We start from the raw sequence: 24,696 nt of genomic DNA, 5'->3' as shown, positions 1-24,696 counted from the left end.
CAATGCCTCTTAGAGTTAACATCCTGCTCTGTGTTTGAGACTAAAGCCTTGTAGAACCATTAAAAGACCCATTTTCCTTATAGTTGAGATTATATCTACAAGAAGGGTGCTAGATATGGAGGAGCTTCAGCTCCAGCTGCCATCCAGATCTTACACTGCTTTCATGTTTGACCCACTTTACAAATCAGAGACCATGACAAAGAAAAAAAGACATAGTAAAAATGGTAAAAAAAAAACAAAAAAAAAAACAAAAAAAAAACAATATTCTATCTCTGAGCCACAGAATTTAGGCCTAGAGATTAAGAGGGTGATGTGGAAAGTTAAAAAACGAGAAAAACACAGGAAGTCTGATTGAAAGGGAAACAGAAAAGGAAAGAATGAAAAAGGTATAGAGGGGAAGAAAAAGGGGCAAACAGAAGGCAAACTAAAAGGCGCATAGGAAGGAGGGGAGTGGGCTGAAGGGAGCAGGAGGGAGGAGGGAAGCTCTCTTCTCCTAATAAAGCCAGTGTATGTAAAAGGAGGTACTGAAAAAAATGTCAGACTGAACAGAGAGCTGTGTTACCAGATAGAGACAGAGACACACACAGAGAGAGAGGGAGAGAAAGAGAAAGAGAGAGCCAGAAAGAGAGAGAGAGACACACACACAGAGAGAGGGAGAGAAAGAGAGAGAGCCAGAAAGAGAGAGAGAGACACACACACAGAGAGAGGGAGAGAAAGAGAGAGAGCCAGAAAGAGAGCGAGAGAGAGAGAGAGACACAGAGAGAGAGGGAGAGAAAGAGAAAGAGAGAGTGCGAGAGAGAGACAGAAAGAGAGCGAGAGAGGCAAAGAATAGAAAGATCATTGTGTTGCTGCTGAAAGAACCCATGTCTGCACAAAGAGGTAGGTGTACTGCTATGACTGGCGTGCACACACACACGCACAAACACGCACAAACACACACACACAGAGTACATGTTCACACAGGGTAGGAGGTAGAGTAGGAAATCCTCAACCCAGAGTATGCAGCAGCAGTAGTATGTACTAGGTGTATGTATAGTAAACGTAAAGTTGGTGAGCAAGTGTTCTTTTAGTGTAACTACTGCTCGTGTGGGGCAGATGTGTGTGACTTTTCCATAGCCTGCGACTGAATGTGTGTATGGGCAGCATAAGCAGGTGCCTGAAATTCAGCCTAGAGTTAAGTGTCCGTCCATGTGAGATAATTTTAGGTTTATGGTAGTTTATCAGGCAAAGTACATGTGACGAAGGGTAATTGCACAATGTTATCTTATTAATTGCATGCATTTGAGGGAGGGAGGTTCATCAACGTATTTATATGACTCAATATTATGATTGATTTACTACTACTATTTACCATAATTTCAAACCAAAAAAAAAAAAAAAAAAAAGTTTGTTTGAGGCATTGCTACACTATACAATTTAAGATGGTGCTGGAACAAAATTTGAAATCAATCCAGTCTGCTTCACCCAGCTCTCCCTGCTCCGTTATGCTCTTCTAACATCCGCTCTGCCATACTCTACATAGCCCATCAGGTATTATTCATTAAGAAATTACAATAAATAAGAATGCTGCTCCAACCTTCACCGAATGCCTCTGCACAGCTTCCAGTGTTGTCCTGGGAGTCTGACTTAATGGAAGCTCTTTATAATAAGATATAATATGGGAGTTTTTTCAAAAAGTTTAGCTTTTTGTAGGTTTAATTATTAGTGAATTAAAAACAATATTTGGACAATCCTAAAAATGAACGTGTACAAACGTCAAATTTGCTTATGTAAAGTGACTCATGAGCCAGGCTTAACAGTCAAGATAAGGTAAGTGACTCTCTTGGTCCATCCCAGCATAACGAAGTTTCACTATAACTTTCAATTCTCTCAGCATTACTAGCTGAAGAAGTTGCATATCTCCATGATAACTCCAAACCTGGAAATGTAAAACTAAATTGCCTTTTTGATCAGATATGGCTCATGATATACTACTGTTCATATCGCTACACCGACTTCCAGTGGCTGCCTGCATCAGCTAGCCCTGACTCACACCTACAGAATACACTATCTTATCTAAACCCCATCATCTACTGTAGGTCTACAATCGCTCTTGCCCAATGCCCTCCACCAACAAACCAGTGTCTCGTGGTCCTTACACCTCACAACAGGAGATAGTACTTTGGGAAGTGGTCCCACCATAGTGGAGCTCTAACGCCGCCCCCTTAGCAGACTCCCAGTATTAAGACAAAGCTATTGAAAAATGTTCTGCAACTTCCTATGCACTTAAACCACAAAAAACAGCTTCTGTTTATTTTCTATTGGGCACATTTCTGAAACATTGCGCTTTGCTGTCAATGCTTCTCCCATGAATAAGATTCTTTGCAAAAGTGTTTGCACTTAAGATTTGTTTAACACCACCACTGTCAAGATATGGCAAGTGGCCCCGCTAGTTCTGTAGCAATAAAATTTAATTTGTGGTGTTTTGTCATCGCAACAAGTTCAACCATCTTTCGACGGAAAAGCTTTGGCTCTGTTTTCTTTGGTAAAGGTCGGGATAGACTAGCTAAGTGTCAATATGTCTATGGGTGAAGCAAGACTAGAATGAACTCCTTGACAGACCACTTCCCCGTGGCGAGAGATGCTTCCTCTCATTTCTCATAAGACGCGACCAGACGTTCCCCTTTTCAGGAAACAACAGACAATGCTGTTTTGCAATAGCTCTAAAAGTATATTTATAAAGCTGATGAGTTTGAGGTTGTTACCTTTTGGAGGAGCTGAAAGAAGTTCAATAACAACTCAAGGACACTGAATTCTGCGGAACAATTGCTGTAGTGGTGCTTTGACCTTTGCTGGAGAATGTGAGTGTGGCTTGGGATATAGAGCGGAAAAAAACACATTGTTAAATATCCCCAATGCCATAATAGAACTGTAATTGTGTAAAATACGACTGTAATAACTGTATTGTGTAAAATACCCATATTTTAATGTGAGAGAACGATGCCAAACAGACAATTATTTTCCCCTCACTCTACCACCCCCATACTTGGTTTGCTGATTAAAATATCCAACAGCAGACTAGATCATCTGTCTCTAACGAACGCTATTTTAATATTTTAAACTGATAAGAGAATAAATTAGAACTTGCTGTTGACTGTGTGTTAATTCATCTTTTGCTATATAAAAGTCTAAAGTACAGCATATTTACTAGTTGCACTATTTAAACAGAGCATCTCTGATGCAAATATTTTACCAATTTAAATTAACTTGCTTATTTAATCCAAGTTTTATGAAGTATTTAGGAGCCTGGTGCACTGAGCAGCAGGTTGTCAACCTTTTGGGTCTGCTCTTAAAATCATGTACTGGGACTTCTATATTTCCTCATGGCAACAGCAAGATATACAATTGATCTTGCACTATTCTACATTTGTTTATTTTATGCCCCCATTTTCTAATTTCAGTTTTACCACTTTTGCCAGATTGAGAACAAGATTGCTTGCATTTGAGAACTTGACGATACAGAGTACTGATAAAAGCACTTAAACTGTTGTGGTTCTATTAGGAGCTGCTGGACAGTAAAGTAGTTATCAATCCACTGCACAGTTAAGGTGATGAGACACTGGATAGAGGCTGCTGGTCCAAAAAGCAGTGGGGACACACCTGAATACAAACTAAGACAAAGAGTGGATGTTTCACACTGTATACTCTTACTCAAAACAGTGTTTGAGTACATGTACAAGTATTTGAGCTTACAACCTATACTGGTATCAGCATCGGCACTTCCCTAGTTAATAGATTTGAAAAGGCAGGTCATTTAAATAAAATTTTCCACGTCTAATGTAGTTTTCCTGTCGTTACTTATTTCCTTTCATTGTTTCTTCAGGGCTTCCATCATTCCTATTCTTCCTTATCTCTCAAACTTTCCTAAAATCCAGGATGAGTACTTCAACTTTGGAAACACAAATAAACTTTACCGCCAATACTTCTTTACATTTACTTTAAAAGAAAATAACATAACTATATCAAGATAACTGTCTTTTTTTCGTTTAACATAACTAATGCATTAAAATGCTTGTTTCACCACGGTGTCAGGAGAGTTGTGGTGACTACGCCCCTGTAATGTGCCTTACGTCTTCAATATTCACATATATCTATTGACAGACTTATGACCTGTTGGAGCCTAACCAACAGAGCATAACAAATTTACGACATGCCTTGTTAGAATGTTGTCTCGCCTTGCCATAATTATGAAACCACACAGCTGATCCCCATCTGTGTCACTCTTTGACTCATCATTAAGAAGTAAAGCAACAATCCCTCTCGTGATCCTCTTTTCCAAAACACCTTTCGTCTGCCTCTCTCGCTCTCTCTCTTACTTTTGTAGAACTGTATCTGAGGAGATTTATGAGCACAAAGTTTTAGATCCACAGGGGCGGAGGCTATAATCCTGTCATAAAAATTAAACAAGGAACTGACTGAGCGTCAACATACTAGATAAACTCAGTTGTGTGATCGTGCATTAGGCCATTCTCTGAACTGAAAAAGCCTTCAGTTACTGGATGTGTGCTCATGTATTTGTATAAGTACTTACACTTGCTAGTTCCATCAAGCTAAATCGAATGCTGTTTAATACAACAGCCATTCTGTAAATTCTGTGTCAAGAAGAATATTTTTTGTTGTTACTCAAATTGTTTTAGAGGTGCTGATCCAGGTGTATGATCATGATGTAGTTTGTGCTGCTGTTAAACTGAACTACTTTATGCAGTGAGGCGTAAATTTAACTTTGGACTTGTTTTTTTTCCTCAAACTGTCTCAGTTCAGGTAAACAGTATTGGATTGGATGACGCTTATGTTTTACGATCAGGCAATAGATACTAATGGTCATCAAAAGGCAGCAGAATGTGTGTGTTAGGCAATAAAAGTGTGGCCGTGTGTTGCGATTGTTTTTTTTAGGCATCAGGTTTTGTAAACTCTGAAGTTACTTTAAAATTTCAGGTCTCTCTCCTGTTTTGTTTTTTTTTAAAACTTATCAAGTTACTTTAAGCATGTGGTCATGCTTTTTATTCACTTTGCCAAAAATTGCTTCCTAAAATATCTGCATTATTTAAAAAAAAAAAAAAAAAAAAAAAAAAAAAGCTCACTGATCAATAACAGATGTTATCGGTTCCATACGCTCTCTTTCTCCCACCACTTTGCCTTCACTCATGTTGTATAAAACACCATCCCGGCTTCACTTTAACAATACATTTGTGTATTACACAGTGGTCTATAATGGAAACACTGGCTCGTGTATGTGAAACTGTGGACATGATTTTACTTATCTGAATATCTATTTGTCTGTGAACGAAAGTGCGTTTCTATGTGTACCCGTCTATGCCTGTCCGTGTGCTGAGGGAAGCAAAGTGAGGACATTTTGCTTGGTCCTCTTTTTCAAACAGATGTTTGTTTAAAAGGTTTGTTGAAATAACACTAGGCTTGGCATAGGCTGAGGGTCAGAGGCTAGGTAGGGAGTTGAGATCATCAAGGATGACATGTTATATAAGCGACCATTTACGTAAATAAAATTCCCCAGAAATTCAAACGTGTGTTGGCCACAAAGTGTGGGTGTTGCTATCTGTGTTGTTCTTTCTGGAGGCTCTCTCTGTGACTTCATGTACTTTATTTGCTGCCCAGGTAAGCCCTGTTCTCTGACTCAAGGTGTGTCCATTTTTAGTTGGTTGCCAACATTGTCATCAGTGATTACAGAGATGTCACAGTTGTCTGAAAGCAGACTAAGAGGATGGTGTTTTTCCTATATTCAACAAACAGCAGTGCACTAGTGCTACTGGATCAGCATAGCTGCTGAAATTTTAGATGGTTCATTAATATTTATTATTTAGTGTACTGTGAATACTGCAACTTTCTACATCACACCTCATAATATCACCAACATCATAACCGACACTAAAGACGTTTTACACGGTGTTGGTTTTAACTGTTCAGTCTGTCAAGTTAGCATGGTAGTAATGCCACATCTCCCAACTAGGGCTGAAGTATTATTTGTTTTTTTTTCTAATTCTAATCACAAAAGTTGCGATTAAACCTTTAACGCTACAATAAAAAAGCAAAGAAGTAAAATTTTTGTGCTGCTAAGTGTAGTGAAAATGCCCTCAACAGAAGTAACACACGGTGTCAACGAGCAAAAGACCACAAGTGTCAAAGCGAAACAGCAAAGTCACATTGATCATTTGGATATATTTTGGTTTTTAAAAAAAATTAAAAAAAGTTTGTGAAGGTGTTGGGCTAAGGACCATGCAAGGTAACACCACAAATTTCCACCCTCCAGCAGGCAGTGTTTGATGAGTAAATGATTAAAAACATGTCTGCTAATGCAACATCGAAAACTACGTGGGCCAGCTGACCCAGAGAAAGGGGGTAGTTAGCTGGAATCTTGAAGACTGTTTGCATTTTCTTTTAGTTGGTAATTTCAGTCTTATCAACACCAACTAACTTTATGTGTAGGGGCAGAGACGAGGTCGGGGTACAGAGTGAGGGGAGGAGAGACAGAAGTTGATTGAGTTGTTAGGAAAAAATATAGTGTGTTAGTCTGTCCATCTTTGTTGCAGTTAAATATCCTTCATGCCCCATTTTACAGAAGCATATTGCTGGCACCATGAGAAATAAAAAAAAAGCCTGCTTACTCAATAACTCAATTACTTAATAACAGAAAACTTTGACATCATTACAAGGTACAGTCAAAGTTTCTTGTTAATACAAAATTATGAGCAAATGTTTATTTCCTGATGGCAAGAGCAAGATGCTGACATAATATTTAGGAACCAGCATTGTTTTCAAAGTATCTGTTTAGCACCATCCAGAATGGTAATACACATCAAAGCAAACATTAATAACCCTGCCTATTTTTAATAATTCTATGGGCATTTGTCCAGTGGCGTGCGGTTGTGGACGCACCTGATGCGAAAAAACCCCCTAGGGAAACAGAGGAGGCACTTTAAATTGCTTTCAGTGGGAACTAAATGTTCCATCTGTTGCAAAACACTTATGAGAGTGTAACAGGAAGGAAGGGCGAGGTTAGATCAGTTCATGGAATCTTTATGGCTCTACTGTAACCACTTCCATCATAGACTTTGTTTAGAATAAACATGAGGCACAGATTTTGTAATTGGAGCCAAATGTCATTGATAGAGTTGTTCATTAATGGCAAGGCTGGTTGTTTGCTTCAAGCAGCAGACACGTGACAGTTGTCATTCATTCTATATGTCCTAGACAGACTGCTATAGCAATGCCCGTGTAAATCAAGGCATGTGAAGGCATTGTAAAACAAGTAAACAAATGTGGTAATAACTTGTGGTTTCCTTCTAGCTTTATTGTGGAAGCCCGTCTTCTAGGAAAGGCTTAATGAATTCCATAATTCCAGTGAAACAAGATGATGGCCTTATGATGTAGGACAGACAGTAATGTAGTCAGTATTAGTGCACTGTACAAGTCTATGAGCTACTTCAAAGTGATGCTTTCCAAGTCCTGTATTTTGTGTTGAATGTAACTTTAGGTAAATAATTTAAACAACTGTTTTCAGCAATGCTAATACATTCTAATGTGATTTTCCTGCAAACTGTTTGCCATAGAGGAATACCCATAGTGCGCTACATCTAGGCCAATTGCCATTTCCTACGTGGCATAAAGGATGTTAGCCTGGCAGTTACAAAAAAGGTAAAGAAAGTGACAAAATAATGCTACTTAAAAACAAAGCTGCAGTATTATTATTATTATTAGTATTGTTTTAGAAGAGATGAAGAAAAATAAGCATGAACATTGGTTGGTTGCTTGGGAATTCTATTGGTCATAGTCCAACAATTACAGGATGCTTTGTAGTGCCTGCATTTGATTCATACTGTACATCTTGCTACAAGGAAGTCGGTTAAGGTATAATAAAACTGATATACAGGGTTTTTCCTGCTGACAGATTTACGAGGTGGTTCAAAGGCTCTGGTGGGTCGTCTTCATGGAAACCAGTTTTCTAGCGTCTGGCATTACTTCTCTTCAAAGTGTCAGTGGCAAAGTACAAGCCTTACCTGGGTTAATAGCTCATATAATGCATAGGCAAATTCACGAATTTACGAATTCACTGAATTAAACTGATGGAAGGTTACTGTGAAACTTCCTATTGTCCAAGGGTTTGTTTTTTTTCCCCCCTCCTTTCGGCTTATCCTGTGAGTTCAGCCACAGCGGGTCATTTTGTCGCAGTTCTTAACGCCGGATGCCCTTCCTGACGCAACCCTCCCCAAATTCTACTGGGCATGGGCACTGCACAGCTGGGGAGCGGCTGTTGGGAGTTCAGTGTCTCACACAGGGACACTTCGACGTGTGGTCGGGAATAGCGGGGCGTGAACCTCCGACCCTATGGTCAATAGGCGGCCACTGCTGCCCCTGTTGTGCATGTGTCTGCTCTCTTGTTGACTGAGGAAACAGACAACACACTGTCTTTAAACCCACAGATAATTTATATGAGGATAGAGACATTACTCTGAAATACTAATGGAAAAAAAATCAGTCTTTGTGCAGTTCTAACTTGAGCACAATGAAATGACAAGGAAAACCATCGGCTGACTTCACATAAGTTAAAGTTCTGAACAGGACCTTCAGTATTTAGAGCAAGGAGCTGCTGGAAAATAAGTTGTGCTAAAGTCAGTAGGGTGTTAATGTGTAAACACATGTTTAATCTTGACTTAGATTTTTGCTGCCTTGTACCTCACTTGTAAGTCGCTTTGGATAAAAGAGTCTCCTAAATGACTAAATGTAATCTACTGTATATAGTAGTTTTATTTTTAATGTGTTTTCTTTGAGGATTTTAAATCCGATCAGGTCACAGAACATGAGTTACCGTGCAAAAACGCCTCTCTTCCAAAAAGTACCCAAAAAGGCCACCTTTTTTGGACTTTACACATTGTAAACTGAGCTTGAAAATATGTTGTTTAATTTTCTTCTTTCCTAACATGTATTTATAATGTCAATTACGGTACACGTGTGCACATGAGGATGGTACCACCTTCACATCATTCTAACCCAGGAAAATTGATAAGTTAATGTGAGAGCAAGAGAGTGAAATAACAGAATGGATCTGTGAACGGGCATTTGCAGGCAAGTCATGTTTGTGTCCAGACACACACACACTCTCTACAGCAACCCCCATTATACATGCACACAGACACACACAGAAAAGCAGGGGATTCCAATCCGTCACAGAGATGACATCACAGCCTGTCAGTAATAAAAAACAGCTAAATAAGGAGTCTCCACTTCCCCTCCCTCCTACACACCGCAGATAATGAACAGAATGAGTAGTGCTGGGGCAAGAAACTCATTAGTTCACAGGGCGAGAGACGAAGGTCCCTGACACACGCACAAAACACTTTAGCTGTGTTCCCATAGAGACGGGCTTTGCTGCCCCATCTTGGGGAGGAAATGCCAAACTCCGTGCACAGCCAGAAATACCCAAATGCACTCAGTTCTATTCTAATCCTCTGTTCGGCTGGAATGGAAAAACCTTTTCTCATCTTATCATTCTGTTACCTCCCTTAGTCCATTCCCTCTTTTTCCTCTCCTCCCATATTTCCTCCCTTCCACCCCCACTGCGAACAGCCCCACGCCCCCTTTCAGCCTGTCTTGCCATCTCCCTCCCTCCCTCGTCAGTGGTAAGTTCATTGAAGTAGACAACAGAGGTAAGTGATCTTTTCCACTCTCTGTTAGAAGCTGGAAATTCCTTTAATTTTAGATGGTTGTTTTCCCACATTAGAGAAAGGTCAGGTACACTATCAATGCTGCAGGTCCTACTGATGCAGCTCGACAGAAACACAGCTGTGTGTGCTTTTGTTTTTTCTACGTCCTCATGCAATGCTCTCAGCGCTCTACAGTCAGGTCCCTTTCTATGTGTGTGTACTTGGCCAACTGTCATGTGCACCTCGATAGCGGCTGCTAGTGTGCTTACCCTAGAAATGATCAAACAACTATATGTGTACTTGTGTGTGAGTACTTTACTGTTCCGGATGGTATCATCTTCATATGCATGTTCACAATTTTATTGAGGTGGAAAAGAGACCACAAGCTAAATAGATTTTTTTTTGGCTGTTTATACACTGTAAATATATTTAAGCACACATCAACAATAGCATCTGTAGCTCACTTGGTAAGGCAGTTGTGCATGGACCAGAGGGTCAGTGGTTCTATTCCCGGTCCCTCCTGGTTATGTGTTGAAGTGTACCTGGGCAAGACACTGAACCCCAAGTTGCTCCTGGTCTATTATATTGTAAAGTGCTTTGGATAAAAGCGTCTATTATATTGCAAAGTGCTTTGGAGAAATAGCAACTGTGTGTGTGTGTGGTTTAAATCCCTTTAGTAAACAGTGGAAACTCAATGAGTATTTACAGTAGGAAGGAAGTGAACACAGTTGCAATAGACAGCAGCAAAATACACCCTTAGTTAAATAAATACCTATACCACAATGCCTAAATGTTTCGCATTTGCCCACACTGACTTATAATTAAATGTAGAACAATTAGACATTAACATTTCTATAATATGCAAGTTATCCTATTGATTGAAGCCAATTGTTTCCAGGTTTTGTTTCAACTATTCCCACAAAACTAAGTGTGAAACTGGCTTCCTTTGTATGATTATTCAAAGTGGAAGTCTTGTTGATCTCTTAGAATTAGGTAAGCACTTTGGTATTGTTGGGAGAGAATACTCAAAAGTGCAATGATAACAACAATCCCCATGAGTCAATGAAAAGCTTGGCATGAGTTCATAGGCACTTAATCAGGAATCACTAGTCATGGGTTATTAAACAAACACTATACAACATACACATGCTGTGACATCACTCACATCTGGATGCAAGACTTGCTAACCTCTTACTCTTTCCTATGGTGTCCCCATCTACCCCGAAAACCGTTTCCCCTACCCTTCCTGTGTCTGTCTGTCTGTCTGTCTGTCTGTCCCTCCGCCCCCGCTTTCAGAGATGAAAGAGAAGAGCCCCTGGCACACGCCTGTCATCATCATCACTGTGATTGGTGTCATAGCTATTGTTGCCTTGGTGACGGTAGCCGTTTTGCAGAACAAGCCACTCTCCAAAAAGTACAAGGTATGGCGAAAGAAAATTAAATACTATGTTGCAGCCTGTTTTTTGAGAGCACAGTGTATTACAAACTAGCCAAGTGTGGTCTCTCTTCAATATGACCCCAACATGTTCTACCAGTTCTAATAATCTACCACCAAATAAGGTTAACAGCCGTTGATAGTAAATTACCATTTTGTCACAAATGCAGGGCTAGTTTTACTCCGCACAGAAAATCATGTTATAGTTCTGGGAAGTTTGTCTAAACAGTATATAACCAGTAATGATTTTTTTTTTTTTTTTAAATGTATGTCTGGATGCAAGTTATCCACAGTTAACATCACTGAACTAGAATTCCTTCCTCTCTCTCTCTCCACCCCAGTATGGGATTGTGCTGGATGCTGGATCCTCCCACACAGCTCTGTATATTTATCAGTGGCCAGCAGAGAAGGATAACAACACTGGACGAGTATTACAGACACATTCCTGCAAAGTCCAAGGTACAGTGAAGTATGGCGCCACAAAAACACACGCAGCTCTTATAATAAAGCTTACAACCTATAGTGCACACTGAAGCAATTTTTTATTAAATGCTATTGTGATCATAAATGAATGTGCATACAGGATTTCATGTCATTCAAGATACCAATACAATGACTCCGTAATGCTAGCACAACTCTTTAACTTAAATATATAATTTCATGTAAACATGTCCCAATGTGTACTTAACACATATTTCAAGAGGTGTTAGTAAGTTGTGAACAATGGATTCTATTAAAAAAACATTCCTCCTTTAGGCCTGATTTGGCATTATTAAAAATCATTTTGTTCGGGTTTATCTGCCTCCAGCATTAATTGTTTTCCCTGGGAATCTAAATGGCATTCTGAACTTAATAAGACTTAATTTGCAAAACTATGACAAGTAGGAAAGCTCACATTAGTGAATGAGGATCAATTAAAGAACTAGCAATATACTATAGTTGCTAAATCATTTTCCATGTGCCAGTCACCTAATTAACTAATGATTTCAGCTCCAAAGCACTTACTTTCTCTAAAAGAGTTGGTGGACATTTGGGGCCAAAATCTATTCATTATAAACTAATTAACATTTAAAATTCCTGACTTGATTTTGGAGAAAGCCATTAGCAATTATTTGCCATCATTAAGGCTGCAAATGTGATTGCTCATTATAAACCAGTGACATTGGTTTATAAACATTATGTCTGCAGTTAAGGGCTTACTACATGTAACCAAGGCACTGGGTGCTTCTTCATGGTGAATTAAAGAGCCAACTAAAGAGACAAACTATGCAGGAGACACTTGTGTCCCAAACAATTTGACTTCCACAAAATACCATTTCTTAATGCTAAGCTATGCAGTAAGCACCTTCAGGCTATAAACTCATACGATACAGACATGAGAGCAGTATCATCAGTCTTCTAATTTTATTCTCATTAAAACTGAAAATAAAAAGAACTGAGAAAATAGTGATTAATAGATTGTATGACAACATACAATCATAACAGAACAATTACGTCAAAAAACATCCTTCAGCCACAGTGGAGCCTCTTAGCATCTGAATTATTAAAGAAGGCAAATTTGCCACTTTGCCTGCAGTCAACGTGCGTAGATCCCTTTTCATCCCTAAACCATTTCATGTGTATGTTCATGGTTAATGATTATGGTCTTGTTATGCTCATTTCTGCAAATTGCTGTGAACTGAAACCAACAACACAGATGTTGGTAAAGAGATTTTCAGAGATTTGCTTCTAAAACTTTCTGAACAAGACTCTCCCTTCTAACCAATTACAAAAGTCAAACAACTCCTGCCGGATTAGTACGTTTTGCACCGTTTTAATTTAAAAAAAATTAGCAAATAAAAACAACTTGGACAGTTATGGAGGATGTCTTGCAAGTCAAAATGAAATGTGAATGAAATGACTGAATGTGTATCCTGCAGCAGCCAATTACATCAAGATGAATTTCTATATTGATGATGCACAGTCTATGAACACAGCCATCTATCTTTTAGAGAGAAGCACAAAGTGTGTGATGACACCTTCAGAAGGCAACTCCATCAACAAGGAGGTCACAGCGTCTTCGAGTCTTCCCGTTTCAAATATGAATCAGCCTCTGACATTGTCCTGAGTAGTAGTACCCAGCAGAACATTACCCGAAGGAGAAGCGTTGTCAGGGGAGAAACTTGATTTCGGTTCATGGTCAACATGAACAGGAGGAACAACATGATAGAAAAGTTAGGCTGTGGGAAACAGTGTTTTGTTTACAGGCCACCAGAGTCATGTCACTCGACTACAACGACACTCCAGTGATGGAAACGTCATTAATAGCCCATTCTTTCGCTTTAAATCCTCCCAACAATTTGCGTCAGAACAGCAAGCTGCACACAGAGGCTCATGCACATAATACGGACATTGTACTAGGGAGCTTGAAAGATAAAGTCTGGATAATGTCAGGGGCATCTTACCCAGACATTTGCATTCTCGCATACATCTCCTTTAGACAAAGACAAGAGAATGTCAGAATTCCAGTGTATGTGTGAAAGGGGCTTAAATGAAATAGTGGAGGTGATTATCTCCATTGTGATGAATTCCTCATCCAAACTGTGTTAGGAGTAAAGCAAAGTGTGAACAGTAATCCTTCTCCTTTAAAGCCACCCTGGATGAAAAACAGAAATAAAATAACACCAACACAGCAAGGAATCCCCATGACTCTACTCTGCATTTGACCCCTCAAGGCTTACTGGCTTCTTTCCTCTTGCTAGGAAAGAACTTATTACAGGAAATGGGCAACAACCATTCCCTAAAGAATTACTTCGAACCACAATACAAAAAGGAAAGAGAGCTAGGAAAAGTGGCCCAAAAAGAAATGTTTAAAATGCACGTGGTTTGAGAGGTGCACACGTAATCTTTATAGAGACATCCGTATGAGGCATGGTCATTGTTTCAGTGGAACTGTCTAGCTACAGTGTCCGTTTACCCACACTCTGATGTAATGCAAATTATTCCAATATCTATATTCTGTCCAAAACTGGTGAATTAATATCAGTGGGCCACTCTGACATTACCCTTAACATGCACATTGGAATTTATTTAGAGTCAATTCCAGTTATACTGTCCTACTCCAACTGCTGTACATATTCATTAGAGCACCAAATGTGTATTCATCTATGCATTGCTGAAAATAGTCCCCATGAAATGCAAATTGTGTCTCAAGAAGCAGCTTGTGGTGCTCAGCTTGGAGCAAGCCATACTAACACCATGCAGGTTTCGGTCTTTTTTAAATGGAAACTTTTGTACAGTTAGAAAGACCTAGAATATTGCCTCACATTTTTTGCAATAGCTAAAAGGGCCTAAAATCTGGATCTATTTTCATACAGAGTTTAAATGCAAAATTCTAAGTATCCAAATCAGAGATAGCACTTGCTGCATGTTTGACCTAATTACAGGAAATTGCACATTTGCTTGTCAGTTTATGAATTTCTTTAGATGATCTTCAATTCCAAAGTAGGTTATTAGCTTTGAACACAAGGCTCCTATTTGGGTATAATTTGGCGAAACGTATGCTTTAACACCCTCTGCACATTCTTCTTTCAGGTCCAGGTATCTCTAGCTATGCATCTGCTCCATGGAAGGCAGGAGAATCCCTGACAGAGTGTATGGAGAAGGCCAAACAGGAGGTCCCTGGAAAAAGACACCACGAGACCCCACTCTATTTGGGGGCTACAGCAGGAATGAGACTGCTTAAGTATGACATAACTTTACATATATACAAACAATACATTATAAAAGATGTATTCACTAAAATATCACACAGGCTTTTTATGATGGTACTAGTGCAACCTATCTAAGCGTCAACACCATAATTGGATTTCCAGTTGAAGTGCTGTGTGTAGCCTTTTCCATCTGCCTACTGTGATTAATCTTCACATCAACTATTCTGCCAGAGCTGCAAATGTGTTACCGCCAAATCCATTATACTATATATGACACAGTCTATTTATTATTTATGTGCTGCTATATTGATTTGAGTTAAGGATATGAATCAATCTAATGAATGTGTTGTGTGTGCATGCAGTGTGGAGAACAGCTCAGCATCAGATAAAGTCTTTCAGGCTGTGGAGGAAGCCCTGCAAAAGTTCCCATTTTCCTTTCAGGGAGCAAGAATCCTAAGTGGCCAAGAGGAGGGTGCCTTTGGCTGGGTCACAGTCAACTACTTAGATGACCGCCTCAAACAGGTCTGCACACGTACCTGTACCTCCTGCATACGTAAAGAAACACTTTTCCAGCAGATGTGCTTTGTGTGTGGTACTGTGCTCTTAGCCGGGCACAGCCTTCAAAGGCTTTTGTTTCTGTTGCAGGGCTTGGAAACCACAGGTGCTCTTGACCTTGGTGGGGCCTCCACTCAGATTAGCTTTGTATCCAGTAATTATGATGGCTCTGAGTCACCCGACAACTCCGTTACCTTCAGACTCTACGGAAATGACTATAACCTGTACACACACAGCTTCTTGTGTTACGGGAAAGACCAGGCGCTGCGGTTGGTGCTGGCACAGCAGACTTTGGTAAACTTTTGAGTTAAGTTTCATTGTCATTGTTAGAGTACTGTTGAAATATAATAAAATCTGAAATGATTTAGTACTTACAGAAGTTGCAAAGCAGTGCTGCACAATTCACTTTGTTGACTGACTTTTTCTCCGTACTTTACAAGTCTGGATGCTAGTTGGAACAAACATTTCCTCTCTTGTTGTTCTTAGAGGACCAAAGTGGTTTGAGTGGTCGTTTGTCTTTTTGCACAGAGTTTACAATGAAGTAACATTGTGTAGCTTCTGCTTCTGCCTGTCAAAGCTTTGTATAAGGAGTGTTCAGGGAAATCCATGAATATGTCATCCGGTTCCCATAAATTACTTCTCAATTGTTTTGAGAAAGACTAAATGTAAATATTTAGTTTTTATTTTCACAAAACACTAAGAGTTTATCAGCATGAGTTATTTCCAATGTTTTGATTCACTCTATTACTGAGAATTAATTTTAGTTTGTTCAACAGTGCACTTAAAGTTTAATATTAGAAGTACATTTAAATAAACTAAATAGCAAGACATTTAAGACATTTATTTAGTAGTCTACTGTTGGATCAGTTGGTCAATTAATCAGTTCAATCTTTGACGTTGGCTGATGTCTGTGCCTAAAAAAACGTCTGCAGACACATCTTCAGCCTAGACCGCCACCATCGCACTTGCACCATTGCACTCTATAATAGAATAGGTGAATGAAAATAAGAGCGTGCATCAGGGCAAACTAAAATAAAAGTAAGTAAAATTAAAGTAAGTAAATAGTAAGTAAGTAAAAAGTAAAATAAAAATAAATAGTAATATCAGCTTTGCCCACGTTCTCTTATTCACCGTCTTAATCGCAGCAAGCTTGTTAACCAATTGTCGTATAACAAATCCTCACCCCATGAAGGTGATAATGTTTTGTTGTTAATATAACACACAACAGAATCAAACACTACAGCCTTCAAGATGATCATACATTTGAATTAGCACATATTAATTTTTTAACCTTGCTAAAACATTAATTTTAACATTATTTAAAGTAATTCAAATATTTTCTATATTCATTAAATGTTAATTTAAGTTGAGCATATTCGTTTCTGACTTGTCGTTAACTGAATTTTAGACACAAAAACAGAAAAAATGTCTGCATTATTTAAATTGGCCTCCGCACTCTCTAAAAATCAGCTCGGGCCACTGAAAAACCCATGGTTGGTCGACCACTACATTTACTTACATTTTGTAAAAATTTTATTTTGAAAACTGTTTTTTTTTTGTTTTGTTTTGAAAACAATAATTTAAAAAAAAGTTTGTATGCTTTTGTATGCCATTCTGTAGGATTCATTTGAGAAATACACATTTCACAATCATTACTAATCTGTGCATTGTCCTTGATATCATGCAGCCCTAATGCAAAGTTATGTAAGCAATGCTACCTGCTCCTTGTCTATAATACCTCTGTATCTTGCTTTTTCTCCTAGTCAGGTCCAGAAATAATATCAGATCCTTGTTTCCACCTTGGCTACAATGAATCAAAAGACTACTCCACCCTCTATGACAGCCCCTGCGTGTCAAACAGAAAGCCCCAGAGAGCTCCTGCATCCTTCTATCACACTGGGATAGGAAACTTCCAACAGTGCCAGGAAAATATCAAGAGTGTCTTCAACTTTACTTCCTGCAAATACAGCCGATGCTCTTTCAATGGGGTCTTCCAGCCACTTGTGCAGGGGCCTTTTGGGGTAATGTAACACAGCTGTCAGACTTTATTAGTATCAGTGACCTACATTTACATTTAATCATTTGGTATATGCCTTTGTCCTTCCAAGTGAAGTGAAAAGTGAGCAAAAAAGAAAATCTAAGTTAAGAAGAAACGTCAGAGCACAGTGACGAGAGAGGAAATGTTTCCGTTTCATAAGGCACACGTGCTATGATATATTGTGCTGTGTGTGCCTGTATGTTCAAGCAAACACAGCAGTTACAAAACATATTGATCATTCTGTTTTAACTTTAAATAATTAGAGTTATTTGAGCAACTTCTGTTTTTGGGGCATGACTAGTCTGTCTAATCGCTGACATCTGACATTTGAAGTCATGCACTTTATCTGCATGAAAATACAAAACAAGTCTAGCCTCGAAGATACTTTCTGGTTTTGTTTAACCTGTCTTCTAGATTTTTGCCCCCACCCCAATGTACGTAAATAGTATTTTGTTTGTGTAAATATGAAAGATCCCAGAAAGTGTCTCTCCGGTAGTCTAAATAATCCTTAACTCACTAAGTGAACAACATTTTTTTAAATAAATAAACAAACAAACAACTTCTTTCAAAGACAAGTAAAGTTGCTAGGACAAAAAAAGGCTTTATGATAAACTATTTATGAAGTCAACATTTGATGTTATGCCTCATGTCTTCTGCCCTGACTTCTCGTCTCTCATAATAGGCTTTCTCAGCTTACTACTTTGTGATGGACTTCCTCAACCTGACATCCGCCAATCTAGCAGAAGTTAAAGATAAGCTTAAACGCTACTGCGCTACCCCGTGGAGCGAGGTCAGGGCATATATATGCAACACTCATATAAACAAAAGTCCAGTCATATTTTGCTGCTTTTGTCTCTTAACAATGTCTCCGAACCTGACTGAGCACTAATGACATTCACTGTGTTGAAACGCAGATACTAAAGGAGCATCGTAATGTAAAAGTAAAGTACTTGGCTGAGTACTGTTTCTCTGGAACATACATCCTCACTCTGCTGACAGAAGGCTACAACTTCACCTCAGAGAGCTACTCCGAAATAAAATTCATCAAGCAGGTGAGGCCACAGCACATCCCTTCTTATATAATGCTCCCCAGAGCCATATCTCTGAAAATTTACATCCTATCTTTTTGACCGATAAAAGCGTGAATGTGTTTATCCAAGTGTGGCCTTGTAGTTTTACTTTTGTGAAGTTTTGTCACTAGACATTTTGGAAACTTTTAGACTTTTACTGGTTCTCACTTGAAGGGCTATGTCATGACTTGGAGAGTTAGATCAGGGTTTGGTATCTTTCTCAGAGCCACTATGACAAACGGACAGGACAAGCTGGGAATCAATTACCAGACTTTCCACACATCACATTAATACACAAACAAAAGCATCATGAGAACAGTGAAATATTCTTCAAATATTCAGGTGCAACCTGTGGGGTGGTTGTAATGCAAAGTACACAACGTGTATTCAGACATTGTGTGGGGACATAGTGATTGAGTAATATGTGCAGTGGGGAAGCCACATCAGCAAGGAGGAATTAGATTTATTTAGGATTAAATAAAAAGGTAAAGGTTTAACATAATCTGACTTCAAATATTTAAAGTAAAATGTTTCTTAATGCAGCTGAGTGAATAGAGTTTAGCAATAGGACCACAGTTAGCCTCTTGTGGATTCATTTCCCATTTACTATAGTTTACATGACATCAAAATGACCACTGCAAAATTTCCAACAAGCATCTTAAAGACTCAAAAGACGCTGAGTCGCCATCATTCATGATAAACACAGAAAGCTAGAAGCATGTGAGTTCATATTCTTGCTAAAAAAAAAAAAAAGGAAAAGATAAAGAACCAAATCAGACCGGTAGTGTCCTTTTTGAGGTCTTGAATTACATATCCCACTGCAATTGGCCTGAATTAGCAGCATATAAAGTGGCAAACGTATAGCAGCGACACAACAAGTGGGCTAACGTTAGCAAAGCCGAATGACTCTGTCAACAGCACAACAACAAAATTATAAATAAAATAAAGTGAAACAGACTTACAGCTTGCTATAAAACCTTGTAAGACAAATCATAGCAATGACTGTCAGGACAAGCTACATGCTGCATTCCTGGGACCCAGAGTTAACGACAGTGGACATGGGGAGAGTAGCCGCTTAACAACAGTGGTCGTAGTTCGATGGGAAATTGTTCTGTCCTCCAATATTACCAAACAATAATTACAAAAATAAGCCACAAAAAAAGAACCGAAAGGACCTTACCTGCAACTGCAAACAGCGAAGCCCAGATTGTAAGGGCCGCGCTGAGCACCTGCTTGAAAATGATTGGACGGGGCAGATCAGGTGACTTCCTGGTTCGGGGAATACGGGCTTTTCGTATTAAATGTATTAAGGATGTAGATGGCTACAAAAGTATTCCATTAATTGATATTTAACGGGTTATAGTTATAATACAAGATTATATTATAAAGAGTTATAATAAAGTTAAAATACATTCATAGTTAAATTGCAGGATATTGGCAAAGCTTAAAACGTTTAAGCTTTTATCAAAGTAAAATATCGGTAAAATCCTACTTTGCAATGATTTAAATGGTTTTTAGCCTGCTGTCAACATCAAAAGAAACTTTTCAATAACTTGTCATATTGGCTCTGAGGAGGCATTTACATAAACTACTACAAAGAGTGGTGTGACATTGCATGCTGGAGACATTTGGTTTGTTTTTTACTGTTTATTTGACTTATAATAAAGAGGGGAATCCCACTTTGACAAAATTAATCAGTTATTAATATTTTTAAAAGAGGAACCTAACTATCAAGCATGTATGAATTGGTTGATTACACAGCAAGGAGGAACTGAACAAAATTGGTATGCACTATGCCTATAGTAGGTGAATGAATTAGTTTTCGGTCTCCCTGTGTTGTACCCAGATAAAAGGCAGTGACGCAGGTTGGACGTTGGGTTACATGCTGAATCTGACCAACATGATCCCAGCTGAGGCTCCAGACTCCCCACCTCTACCCCACACTGGCTATGTCTCCATAGTGAGTATCATGGCTATACTGATCTTCATCCTCTTGATCCTCAGCATCTGCCTTCTCTGCCCCCGGTGCTCCAAGCAGCTCCAAATTGTTTAAACATGTACTGTATGTAGGCCTATGTTTTATGAATGATAAGGATGGAGGGAATGCTGTGAGTGAGTATGTATTTTATATTTTACCTATATGTGAATAAGATAGTCAGCTTTAAAAATTTCCAAAATCTGCTGAACAACAGTAACTCAAGGACATTTCAGAAGGATAAACGGTTTCTCCCATTGGAAAGGGAGTTCTGCTTGTCTGGTTAAAGGAGAGTTTCTGTGTATGTGTGCAAGTATGTAAAGTATGTTTGAGTTGGAATGTTTGAATTTGAATGAATGCTTGAATGTACCCATATTAGTCTGCATGTATGTGTCTTGAATTATGATGTGAATATTATACTATATTAATAAAATAACCCATGTTTATATAAAATTATTGATTTTATTGCCATTTGTAAAAACAGAATCATTTATAATGTTTATTGTTGCATGATATATTTTCACTATACCCAAAAAACCTAGGTGGATATTTCATAAAAGCTACCATAACAAAGACCTTCTTGATTTTGAACAATAATTGAGCGAAACAACAATGAAAACAGCAGCAAAATGACAGTTGGAAGATATATATTATCCTGTGGTTTTGATTTGTTTTAAACTGAATTGCAAGTAAATAAAATTACTTTGGGAATTAAAATATCCACCATATACTGTGAATTTAGTTTGTCCCTTCTGTAAACTGGGACAGCCATGTGCTACATGTTCCCTCACTCTCAGTTGTAAGAATGATGATTCATGTGGTTTAATTTTTAAGAAACAGTAAATAAAATGAGAGATAGTCCCACCAGCATGTGACCCCTTCTTTTTATATAGCATGAAAATGCTGCCCTCTAGTGATGAAACAGCACATATCGCACTAAAAGTGCCATAATTAAATATTTGAACAAGGCCAATCATTGCCTGTAAGATCATAAAAAGGAAACAGTTTTTCCTTGTCATCATGTGTTCCACTTGGATAATGATGCAAAACAGGCGAATTGACGTGCCTGAATCTCTTTGTACTTCTTTACAACTTCTAAAAAGGCAAATTTTAGATGCAAATAACATCGTAGATTATATACTGCACTTAAAGCAAGTGTGAAATTCTCTAGAGAAAACTGTGCCGTGTTGGAATTATGGCACCAACACTTTGGCAGGAAGTGGAAACTCATGGGACTTCCCTCCGTATGGGGGCCCAGCCTTTCCTCTATGTCACAGATCTGCCTGGTATCTGCCGGGAATGGAGCAATGGGAGAGTAAGTAAACAATTCCATCCTGATAATCTATGGGTGGTTCTTGCTTTTACACCACAAACATGTGTTGGTGTCACAACAGCAGCAAACCAATCACTTTTTAAGCCATTGAGAGACTCAGCTTAGATGTAGATACAAGCACAAACATTTTTAGAGTCTATAGTGTATACTCGTGTACTGTATACATTTAGGGAGAGGTCAGTGCTGGAATGTCCTCAGCAACCACATGCTGTATGGGACAAAAGTTTATAGCCAAGTCCTTACAGTATAGACAATCTATCAATGAGGTTTTCTGTTAACAGTTGATCCTGATGCTGTGGTGTCAGGCACTGAGGTGCTGTCCTGCCTTAGGGACGCAGCCTGTGCTGACACAGACGTAATGGCTGGGAGTTGATTTGCTACGTGCTCTGAGGGCTCAGTGAACTGGGCGCTCGTGTAATCTCGGTCGATGATGTTGGTGGTCTCAGAGTCCAGCTCCCGAACATTTTCCTGGTAGAACCTTTGTCTTAAGCGTCTCAACTGCGGAAGCTCACAGCACGTCTCCAGCACCACCAGGACACACACCAAGCCCAAAAGCAAGTAGGCTGGATAAGCAAACACACACACAATGGCAGCAATGCAAACAAACACCAATTCAGTGTGACTAATAAGATCAAACCAAGGGTTTGGTTCATTAATAAGGGTGTAGTGGGTAACAATCATAACATTGTTTAACTTTGTCTATCACAAATGCTAAAATAATAATGAGTAGTGATCTAATGTCTGTGACGTAAATGTTTTAATATCAGTTAATAGCCTTCCTCACATGGTGGTTCAAAAGCCCTAAGGAAATTAAATGGTCGAGATTTCTAAAGACTAGATTTAAAATTGTTACTTCAACCTCTGAGGTCGGTGAGGCAGAAAACTCCCACTGATGGCTGGTTAAAAGTGCTGTGGTAGAGGATGTTTTTCACCCTGGAGCTACAATAACACATTTCACGCTTAAACTAAATTTTTGACAAGCCTCACAAAGGAACAATACGTGCTTTGGCTACAGTCAAACATGCACAGGCCTTCGGTTTTACTTGTTGGAGCAGACAGCTGTGGCAGTATTTGCAGCCACAAATACTCACCTGTAATTGCCAGCCTGTACAGCTGTGGATGTGGGTTAAGCTCTTTATCGCGGCCCTGCCCGGGTACGTAATCCCCAAGGCCAATGGTCGTCAGAGATATGAAGCAGAAATACAAAGAATCCAGAAAGTTCCAGTCCTTCTCCAGGGTGATGAAGATCCATGCAGGGATGATGAGAAAGAGCAGGAAAATAATGGTGGCCAGGCAAATGGCGTGGATGATGGCTACTTTTGATTTAGACATTGCCCATTGGCGATGGAAGTAAGACACAGGACGTTGAGTCACCAGGAGCATGACTCTCTGAACCACAGCAGCAAGGAAGAAAAGAGTAACAGGAATGCCAATGATGGAGTAGCAAATACAGAAAGCCTTCCCTCCTTCTGAGAGAGGAACAGTGTGGCCATAACCTGAAAACACATCCAGACATGCAACACAGACTTAATTACAGCTTTATTAGTAGAGGAGAGATTCTTCCAGGACAGCAGAGAATAATAGAAGGTGGTTCAATGTGTTTCCTGTCCCAGGTTAATATTATTTAACTAAATAAAAGGCTGCATGTTAATGCTAAAATGTATTTTAGTTAACCTATTTACCACCTGTGTACTTTTAAACAATTTAGATGTTGTTTATTTATTTACTAGAGATGTAGGGGTGTGGTGCCTCTAAATAACGCACATTATTCCACACTAACATTTACAAACCTGCATCAAATAACAATATCAAATGAAAATTCCGTACACTTTGGAAGGTATCAACATGGTTTGATGAACTCAGATCACTAACATCTCCTATGAAAAACATTTTGCGACTGTGAATTTTGGCGATTATCACTTCCCATAAGCCTTCCAGGGAGCAGCAGCAGGATATAACTCCACATTTTATTTAACTTCTACGTAGTTATCCTATTAAAGGATAACCAACCTTTATAATTACAATATACGTATGAACAAACGCCAGCCAGATGTTTGTGAACAAGCTGGTGCAGCCCAAACTTTGTTATGAACAATTGCTTATGACTTAAATAATGTTAGTAATGATGTATTAGAATCGGTATTGAGTGTTCATGCACTTCCATTTAAGGTGCATGCGCGGTTTCACAAAAACCATTATCATAGTTTTCCTGTTTGAAAACCTGTGTCCAGGAGCCCACCTGTTGTTGTCAGCACAGTGCTGGTGAAGAACAAGGAGGACACAAAGTCCCAGTTGCGTTCGGTGTCGTTATCCAGCACCGACACTCCATAGTTATTGGCCTCCAGCGCTCGTGCCAGAAGCTCCTCCAGGCGCTCATCGGACACGCAGGTGTTGTTGCTCAGGAAGTCCTGCCGGAGCGCCTTCACCTCTTGCCGAAGTTCGTGCTCATAAGGCAGCTCGATGGCGGAGAAAAGGCCGGCGCCGATGAGGAGGTAAACGATGTACCCGACAATCAGCAGCGCAAAAGTGAGCGCCGACTCGCGTCCGTCCGCAAAGCGAGCGCAGCAGCCGTCAGTGGAGCTGTGCACCATCCCTCCACTTCCCGCAGAGAATGGCACTAAAAACAAACCACGTACGATAAAGAAGAAACGTTGTGTTGTTGGACTTAAGGTAAGCGGTGTCTGCTCTGCCCTCTCGTCTTCCTCATTCTTCACCTTCGATTGGAGGCAGGGAGTGACGTCGTTTACGCACCTCATCAGGTGTGCGGGTATGTAGCAGAGACTATGTGTCGGTGTGTGTTGCTGCACTTTCCGGTTCCAATGGATTTCCAACCGGTTCAACTGGTTTTGTATTCTGAATCAACACAAAAGATTTGTTTTACTTGAGTCTGGGGAGCAGGTTTC

At 39.3% G+C, this 24,696-nt stretch overlaps 2 protein-coding genes across 3 annotated transcripts; one reads left to right on the top strand and one right to left on the bottom strand.

Moving 5' to 3' along the window:
- Positions 1-574: 574 nt before the first annotated feature.
- Positions 575-21,327, top strand: entpd1 (ectonucleoside triphosphate diphosphohydrolase 1). 2 transcript variants are annotated; one of them, XM_067489423.1, is made up of 10 exons: positions 575-879; positions 10,992-11,116; positions 11,472-11,589; positions 14,704-14,854; positions 15,185-15,344; positions 15,468-15,671; positions 17,141-17,398; positions 18,098-18,205; positions 18,330-18,467; positions 20,332-21,327. In XM_067489423.1, exons 1-10 carry the CDS (start codon positions 864-866, stop codon positions 20,536-20,538), a joined length of 1,485 nt encoding a protein of 494 aa, XP_067345524.1. In that variant the 5' UTR covers positions 575-863; the 3' UTR covers positions 20,539-21,327. The 2 variants fall into 2 exon arrangements, with proteins under 2 accessions (XP_067345524.1, XP_067345525.1); XM_067489424.1 differs by lacking the exon at positions 575-879 and adding an exon at positions 9,548-9,698.
- On the bottom strand, positions 20,808-24,581 carry LOC137106246 (potassium channel subfamily K member 1-like). Its single transcript, XM_067489425.1, has 3 exons — positions 24,033-24,581; positions 22,885-23,289; positions 20,808-22,356 (listed from the first exon to the last, which is right to left on the bottom strand). Exons 1-3 carry the CDS (start codon positions 24,547-24,549, stop codon positions 22,052-22,054), a joined length of 1,227 nt encoding a protein of 408 aa, XP_067345526.1. The 5' UTR covers positions 24,550-24,581; the 3' UTR covers positions 20,808-22,051.
- Between the last annotated feature and the right edge of the window lie 115 nt (positions 24,582-24,696).

The sequence above is a fragment of the Channa argus genome, chromosome 20 (genome assembly GCF_033026475.1).
Source record: "Channa argus isolate prfri chromosome 20, Channa argus male v1.0, whole genome shotgun sequence".
Lineage (NCBI taxonomy): Eukaryota > Metazoa > Chordata > Actinopteri > Anabantiformes > Channidae > Channa > Channa argus.
The sequence above is the reverse complement of the archived record's forward strand: the minus strand, read 5'-3'. Positions and strand labels throughout refer to the sequence as shown.

What these genes read in the sequence shown, in the direction of transcription:
- LOC137106246 (XM_067489425.1), bottom strand. Translation starts at nt 24,549, where the DNA reads ATGAGGTGCGTAAACGACGTCACTCCCTGCCTCCAATCGAAGGTGAAG. An exon ending in CACTGTGCTGACAACAACAG is followed by an intron (nt 23,290 to 24,032) that starts GTGGGCTCCTGG and finishes ATGTGTTTTCAG; the next exon opens with GTTATGGCCACACTGTTCCT. An exon ending in GTACAGGCTGGCAATTACAG is followed by an intron (nt 22,357 to 22,884) that starts GTGAGTATTTGT and finishes TTGCTTATCCAG; the next exon opens with CCTACTTGCTTTTGGGCTTG.
- entpd1 (XM_067489423.1), top strand. An exon ending in ACATTCCTGCAAAGTCCAAG is followed by an intron (nt 11,590 to 14,703) that starts GTACAGTGAAGT and finishes TTCTTCTTTCAG; the next exon opens with GTCCAGGTATCTCTAGCTAT. An exon ending in GCAGGAATGAGACTGCTTAA is followed by an intron (nt 14,855 to 15,184) that starts GTATGACATAAC and finishes GTGTGCATGCAG; the next exon opens with TGTGGAGAACAGCTCAGCAT.